At 37.9% G+C, this 8,493-nt stretch overlaps 1 protein-coding gene across 3 annotated transcripts in view; it reads left to right on the top strand.

Moving 5' to 3' along the window:
- LOC112558602 overlaps positions 1-8,493 on the top strand; it is a 13,291-nt gene continuing 4,798 nt past the window's right edge. The window contains exons 1-8 of one of the 3 annotated variants that reach the window (XM_025229144.1): positions 1-156; positions 594-726; positions 1,434-1,641; positions 4,118-4,265; positions 4,536-4,618; positions 4,820-5,983; positions 7,221-7,485; positions 8,065-8,255. In XM_025229144.1, the coding sequence (XP_025084929.1) occupies positions 1,447-1,641; positions 4,118-4,265; positions 4,536-4,618; positions 4,820-5,983; positions 7,221-7,485; positions 8,065-8,255 (2,046 nt within the window). In that variant the 5' untranslated portion in view covers positions 1-156; positions 594-726; positions 1,434-1,446. Of the gene's footprint in view, positions 157-593; positions 727-1,433; positions 1,642-2,752; positions 3,715-4,117; positions 4,266-4,535; positions 4,619-4,819; positions 5,984-7,220; positions 7,486-8,064; positions 8,256-8,493 lie in introns of those variants that run through there. The other 2 variants (XM_025229145.1, XM_025229146.1) reach the window with 2 other exon arrangements.

Here is an 8,493-nt window from a genome sequence, read left to right as displayed (position 1 = left end):
ACACACACGCACACACACACGATGCGCTGTGCAGCTGTAAGTCTGTGAACGTCTGTAGCGGCCACGTGAAAGCACTCCAAGTGCAGCCTTGACCCCCGACCTCGCTGCACCATAGAATAACAAAATGGCGCCATCGCCAAGAAACTTCCTTGTCTGGTGAGAATTTCCACCTTTCTTCTTATTCCTTGGTGTTATTAACAAATTTGACGGGTGTTTTCCCAACTGTGGTGTTTCGATTTTTATTCATACCAAGAAAAAAACACATTAGTTTCCGTTCCTTTCTATTACTGTTTTTGACCTATATTTGTGCTGTTGCGTTATTTGATATAAATCACGTCTTCGTCAAACAGTGTTTTTAGTTGCTGTGTTAGATGTTTTATCGCGGGTTGAAGATACACCGATATTATTATCATGTTTTAATTACTCCAACAAACAACAGTTTTAAAGAAATTTAGGGGCATACTGAGGCACTGTGTTCAATATATAGCTCGCTGGGGAGGGAAACCAAGAGAGGGAATTGTTCATGTTTTGAACAATAAGCCATTTCTTCAATCGAAATCAGAAATGGTAACAAAGATTGTTTCTGTTTTCAGCCTCATCTGCGAAAAGCAAAAACTCAGAGGAAGTCAGGCCGGGTTAAAAAGAGTCTGACACAAGTGTAAATCTGTTCAAACCACTGACAGGTGGTTTCAGAGACTGCCATTAAACAAGGAAATTCTGAACATTGTATGGCCAAACTTTGTGATTATTTTTCCTTTACTAAATAGCCAAAGCATTTAGTTATATATGTGGTGGTGGGGGGGCATGTTTCATCCATCATTTATAAGTTTCTTGATAGTGTGAGCACAATATCTATCATAAAAATAGTTCAAAATATATATATATATCCGTTAATCTTAAAAAATCTTTTGTTTTCATGAAATGTATGGTTATAATCCATAGAGGTCTCAACAGGATTGTATTGCCGTCATTTGTTGATATAAACTGTAGTAGTGGACAGTTTCAACGCAGCCACAGTATTTAACTATTTAACTCTCCCTTACCATTAGTTTACCTTAAGTAGTTAAGATACTCATTAGACCATTAAAAAGAATTTTTTTGCCCAAATCTTGATGAAAATAATTGAAAATGATAAAATTTTCTTTGAACAGCATTATTACTAAATTTTGGTGTGAGCAGTTTAATCTTATCTTGTTACAAAAAAAACTCATACAATGGAGAAGCAGCTTATTTAATAACACAGATCTTTTTCTTAGCAGTTGATCATTAGATTTTATAACTTTTGATGATGGGGATGAGAGGTGAGGTTGGGGCTGTATCAAAACATAGAGGAAATTTAGGACGCCACAGACCAAAGAAAATGAAAAATCACCTGAACAAGTATTTTTCAGTATAACAACAGCCCACTTTTTGTCTTCCTCTGTCTTAAATAGGTAAGCACTAGTCATGGACAAAGAAGAGAAATTTGATACAGGAGGACGCAGCAAAATGCTGGAGGAGGGAACATCACTGCCATGGCGATTGGTCAATTTTTCCACTTGGAATAAACTGGCCAAAAAGCTGGACCCAAACAGCCCCATCAGCAACAATGACTGGCGGGGTTTGGCAGAACATCTGGGTTTTAGTACTGAAGATATCCTGGTGAGTGGTGTCAGTCATTGACATCATTAGCTACTTCTGATACATTATTCATTGGTGAATCTGTGGGACCAGAGTTTAAGGTATTTTATATCTACATGTGGCATCTGTTTATATTTCCCTCAGTTTGTTTTTATTCCAGTCAGCAAAAGGCATTTCTTACAACATCATACTATCAGGGTTATTTATTGTTTATTTTTATTTGTTCCTGACTTGACTGTTCCTAGTGTCAGTTAATCTCAGGATGAATGCATCTTCATCCTTAGGTTTGGTGTATGGTGGTGGTGGTAGCAGATGTCATCTAAATTGCAGACTTTGCATAAATCATTAAATTAAAAATCAGCAGTCTACCAAATCAAGACATGCGAGTCAGAACCAGTATTCTTGTTTGTTTTTATTGTACTTTACTGACTATTCCCAAGATATATGACAAACAACTATGCAGACAAGTAATAAAAGACAGACAGAAAACATAAAAAAGGGAATAGGATGGGTGCCACAAAAAGCATGAGTGAATTTATTGTGTTACTGAAATTAACACCTGTCACTTGCTCAAGAACTCAGTAACTCAGTCCTTGTGAGTGAAACATGGCGTATGTGTGCGCAGACAGGAAACAAAATATAAAGGAAGGAGGGAGTAAGCAATGCAGAGCATCAGAATAAAATTTTTCTTTGTTGTTTTTTTTTTCTGATTATTAACTTAATCACTGACAGCACTAGTCCTTGCTGAAACAATAGCTTAATATGTTAAAGATGTTTAATCCTAACAACAGTATATAATGATAGTAAGTGTCAAATTTCTTGGTGTATTTGGATAATCACCATTGTAGTAAATAATGTAAAAAGTAAATGGTCAGTCTGCTAGTTTTTAACAACTCCAAATCAGTAATGTTATAAACTGTATGATATTCTGTTTCAGTAACACTAGAAAAGAAATTGATGAATCAGACCAAAAAAAATTGCTGAAGGAGCATTGGTCTTGATTTCATTGCGAAATAAATGTAAAAATTACCCAAATGCCAATATTAAATTCATTTGGTATTCATTCTTTTTATTCTACTTCCTACTTGACAAAGGAATGCACATGCGCGCGCGCGCACGCACGCACACACACATGTACATAAAAGAGAGTGGGTGAGAGGAAGGGGAGTGAACGGAGAACGAGTTGGACTAAGTTATTTAGCTGATCTTGCTGACGTCTCTTGAAAGTACTTTACCTTCTTCCTCTGTCTCTCTCTCTTATGCACACACACACACACTTGACAAAGAAGTGCACATGAAGTTTAAGTCTAGTCAGTGAAGTGCTGAGTCTGGATGGTTCTGTAAATCTGTGACCAGGCTGCTGAATGAAATTCTGTAGTGTGCTAAAATCTGTCATTGTTTGCTTGATAATGTTTTCAATAAGCTGTTTCACTGATAGAAGTAATAAGACAGAATTACCATTTTAGAGAAAAAAATATATAAATAGACAACATTCAAACACACTTATGGTAAGTGTTAGTGCAGTCTTTATACATGTTAATTCCCACTGTAGCAGTCTGAAACACACCTACAGACTATTGCACATGCATGTGCACTTTCAAATTCATGGACACAGACACACATTCAAGCACACTTTAAAACTTTTGTAGTCAGCAGGGTGATTGTAGGCTTAGGCCAAGCCCCTTGAAATGTTCCTTGTAGAGGCTAACAGTAATTACTTTCCCAAGGGCTAGGTTGAAATCTGAGGACTGCCTGTTAATTCATTCCTTGCATGAAACTGCCCCAAGCCCTTTTTTAGTGGCCACCTCCAAATGACTGGTTGTCAATCATTATAAAACCCCACCCGTTGTCAACTTCCTGGTCAGTAACAGTGTGATTCTTGGCTATTGAAATGTGTGGTTAAGGATGCTTGATATAGCCTTGCTGCTTCTGTGCAAAATGTGAAAACATTCATGAGTTGTACTGGATCTTGCTCTTTATTCTGATAAGGAACACTGCTAATATTTCAGTTTTGAAAGAAACAGCATAAAAGTTTTCATCCTGTGTTTTTTCATATATGTATAAGGAAATAAATTTGGTACCTTTACAAGGGCGGTGAGTTTTTTTGTCTAAAAAAAAAACAGGATGTGTGAAAAAAATTGTAAGGGTGCTATTTTGATTTTTATCCTCTTGGCATGATTTTTTATGGATTTTCTCTAATTTTTTTTTCCTGTTTTCTCTTTCCTTTCTGAAAGAGTATGCATTTGTATGTGCCTATTTGTAGTTTTCATTTTTTTCTGCTTATATGACTAACAGACAGTAGGAAAATAAGAGAGTGCATGTGTGTCTGGCTGGTACTGGAAATTATGTATCGACAGAAGTGGTTTTAGACGTTGGAGATTGCAATATACTGTCAACTATGTTTTAATTATGCTTCTTTCATACTTATCAGAAGGTTGATTCTGTGGGCATGTATGTATGGCTCTGTGTGTGTATGTGTGTGCATGCATGTGTGTAGGTTTTAGAGGCAAACAGTGAAGGGAAGACCGTTTCTCTCTTCAAATCCTACATGCGAGAAAGTGGTGCCACGGTCAACAAAGTACTCCGTGCTCTTAAAGTTATGCAGCGTGAGGACGCCCTACAAATACTTCTGGATGCTGTACCAGGTGTGAATATTCTTTTGTTTTGTTGAATGGAGAGGAAGGATGATAGGATTGGGAAGCAGGAGAGTTTTAACAAAGTTGCATCATCACCTACACACACCCCTACCCAACACAATTACACTTCACTTTTACACAGATTCATGTACAAAGATGCATGCTGTACCTTCAGCTTGTACCGTGTAAGAGTTGCCACTAATGCTAAACAGTTTATGGATTAACAAGTCCTGTCCTGTAAATCAGCCACCATGTTCAATAATTTTTATATCATTTCAGACATTGAACAAAAGTATTTGGATCTACAACATGAGTCTGAACTGGCACATGCAGTTGAAATAGATGAAAAGTATATGTCTCCGGTAAGCCAACATTTTTTTTAAAAAGGTGGATGCTTACTTTATATGATTGTTTTTGAAGGGTTTGTATTTGCATGTCTCCTGTTGTATAATGTTTTGGATCAAATTTTTGCTTGATGAATGCTAAATTATATATAGACACTAATTTTTAGTTTATTATGCTTTAATAAATATTTCCTTTTTTTTTTTTTTTTTCTTCTAAAGTTGGGATGTCAATGCCCAAATTCATCTGCACCCTTCAGCAGTCAGCATTGCTCCAGTCCATGCTCGTCCTACAGACACCATCATTCTCCATGCAGCCATCTGTCTACCAGCTGCTGCTGCCACCATCATCCAGACCACCACCAACCTCCTCACCGCTTCAACACCCCATTCAGAGTCCCCCCCACCTCCACTCACCATCACCAGCAGGCTCCATTGACCATTACAACTGCCTCTATACAGCCTTCTCTAGGGGCAAACAGAGCAGGTCCTTTAGACCTCAAATACAACATCATGTCAGACCACACCAATGCAAACCATCTGACACCAATCATGTCAGACCACACCAACCCAAACCTTCTGACACCAATGTCAGAGCTCAGCAACTATGATCATGTGCCTCAACAAGCAGACCCTTCCATTAGTGTGAGCAACAGCAAGAAGTCGCCACTGTTTCATCCTCAGTACATGCCTCCTGTTAACAATAGTTTTGGCCATCGTCAGCTTTCTGACAGCATGGCTGTACAACCAGATACTGATCGCAACGAAGGGGTTCTGTGCTCATTCTCCTCAGACGTGGAGATGGAAGGTAACGCTGTTCGTGAAAAACCTGCCTCTTTGCCTGCTGCCATTGCACGAGGTCTTGGTCATGTGTCAATGGCATTTAATGGACAACCGCTTGTTGGACCCATCGGTATGGACATTGGAGAAGAGGAAGGTTCTTCTACCAGCTCCAATGATTGCTCTTCCACAGGATCTGGCTATCAGCTGAACACAGCTGCCCGTGCTGCTGGTACCAGTCCTGGGCACCACAATATTGAACGGCAAGTGTCTGAAGAGTGTAACATGAAGCAGCCTTATTCTGCACGAGATGCAATGCAAAGGGTAAGAACATGGGATATCACCCAGCCAGCAATGGTTGATCCACATGGAGCTAGCAGTAGGTGGACAAGTGTTGACAAGTGCAACAACAATGGCAGTGTTGGCAGACCTACTGGAGCTGCAGGCCGTGTTGGGTGTGACAAAGAGCAGCCGACGTCATTGCAACAGTTGGTAAAGCTGTCCAAGTTGCCAGACCACTATATGCCAGACACAAAGTATAAAACAATTGTGGCAGACCAACAGATTGATGAGCTTCCAAATGGCAAAGCTATTCAAGGTATTAAGGTAAGTGTTGGTAAGGATGGTAAAGAGGTGTGCATATTCTTACACTGCGTATGATTTTTATGTACATACTGGAACACACTTATTTGCATTTGTTCCTCAAAAACTAACGTTGGCCTTTTGTCTGTTGGTAACCAAGTATGTTAATTTGTTATTATTAGGCTTTAGTTGTCTTTTATTTAAGCAGGGATTGACAGGTTGGCTTTGAGGAAGATAGTTCAAAAAATTATTTAAAATTATGAAAAAAAATGTAGTGGCACTTTACAAAATCCAGTCTAGGTTCTTTCTTCTTTTCATTATAATGGATAAGGAAAGAGGGTACTTTTTGGATGTAAAAGGGATGGGGAACCTCCAAAACAAATACCTATATATGTGCAAAATTCATCCATTACATCAGAAGAAGACAGCATGCAGATACAGCTAGTAAACAGGTATATGAACTAATGATTTAAACCAATATTTTTTAAAGAAAATTCTGTTTTAGTGCTCAATCACTTAGCACTTGACCATTCTAAAACCAGTATAAGCTGTCACTTACCCATGGCATTTTAGGAAAGAAACAAAGAGGAAAATGACAGTTTGATAGTCAGTTTCAAGCAGTGAGGACCCGTCCTGATGCTGTATTCATGATCTTTCTCTTTTTTTTTCTTTTACATATAGATGCACATGTTTATAGATAAGTATACCACATGGTCATCTTGATTCCTAAGAAACTTTCTAGTGCAAAAATTAAAGGCAAGAGAAAAACAGTAAGAACAACTATTGAGTAAAAAGAAAAGAGCTTTTTGCTAAGTAGGAGAGTGGCATACATTTGTCTGAATAAGCTGTTGAGTATGGCGTGGTTAATTTGACAATATTGACAACACTGAACATAAAGAGGCCATTGAGGCAGTTGATGTAGTCAGAGGAGTGCTAAAGGCGGAAACAAAATTGATTTAATGTTTTAAGTTTTAAGATTTTCACGTTTAACTTTAATAAAGAATATTGGAAGAGGGGAAAAGTGCTCGATGCCTAAAGTGATCAGCATTTGTTTAACTTTCCAGAGTACTCCTTACACTTTAATCAGAGCAATGTGGGCAGGCCCATATTGGTCTTGCAAAACCTTTACGTGTGTGTGCATGAATATTACCCTCTGTACAAGATAAAAATGCTCAGCTTCACACTCAACCAAACCCATCAATCCCTTAATTACTGTTTGACTTGATGATATTATACAATAAAGACATTTTCTGTATTTTAGCAAGAAACAACTGGAGTACAGTCATCCTGTTTATATGGTAACCGGTCTGCAAGCAGCAAAGGAGCTGTATCATCTACCAGTAGCGGAAGTAATAACAGCCAGGTTTGGGTGACACAGCGAGGAGAAAACCCAAATACTTTTCCCATGCGAGTCAAGTCTCAGTCAGGGGGTGCCACTGTTGAAAAAGTGCGGAAATTGAAGCCTGGTCAGCTAACCAAGACTGTGTCAGTCCCCATGGACATGAAAATGGAAGAGTTTAAAAAAGGTAACAGGTCACATGCTGGTTATTGCTTCATTGCCTCAACTTTAAAGTGTTTTACAAATTCTTATATCTTATTTTTGAATCTTTTACAGGTAGCCAGTTGATTGATAGCTATTTAGAGTAAAAGCAGGTGACATTACTTCTCATGTGATTGTGAATGAAGGGATAAATATAGTATTTGTTTTCATGGTCATTAAATAGTAAGTAGTAATAATTTTTTAAAAAAGAACACTTGATATAGCTCAACACTATGATACCAAAATGGCAAAATGAGGGGGGGGGGAACAGTTGATGGCCAGAGTTGACCATTCAGCCTTGCTTTGCTATTTCACAATCCAAGAATTCAGAGGTATAAAAAAAATCAGAGTTATAAAAATGTACATCTTTCCTGCCGCTGCACATTTTGTCATTACTGATTTCTGATATATTTATGCAGAGTCAAGACAGTTCTAATGAAAATTTTGGTTTTTTTTTAAATGGGTGGGAGTAGGGGTTGCAGAGGGTGAAGCATGTTGGTGGAAAACCAGCTGAAGTCATCTGATTATCATACTATATTTGACTCTTGCCATCTTTCTCTTTCAGCTTTCCGACACATCAAAGTGTTTGTGACTTATGCTAATGATAGCAAGCAGCATAGCCATCAGGTTTTGAGTCTTTGCAACTGTCTGGATCGTAATGGGTTTTCTTGCTGTGTTGATGTTTACTCACAACGTGAATCAAATCCTGAAGAAAAACAGGCATCACGTGATTGGTGTACTCGCAAGTTCAGAGAGGTATTTTTATGCTTATCGTCATAAAACATGCTCATTCTCTTCCTTTGAAAAAAAAAAATGCTTAGCCTCTAGCATTAAATACTTAACACTAACACTTTACAATTTACATTTTGTTTTCCTCATCCACCTACTAGACGTTTTTCAGTATATTTGAATGTCCTATAGAGATAATCCAGAAATATAAAACCTAAGTATGCATGTATCTTTGTATGTGTATGTACATTTTGTCAGTTTGTTT

The sequence above is a fragment of the Pomacea canaliculata genome, linkage group LG3 (genome assembly GCF_003073045.1).
Source record: "Pomacea canaliculata isolate SZHN2017 linkage group LG3, ASM307304v1, whole genome shotgun sequence".
Classification (NCBI taxonomy): domain Eukaryota; kingdom Metazoa; phylum Mollusca; class Gastropoda; order Architaenioglossa; family Ampullariidae; genus Pomacea; species Pomacea canaliculata.
Note: the sequence above shows the minus strand (reverse complement) of the source record. Positions and strands in the feature narration are given on the sequence as shown.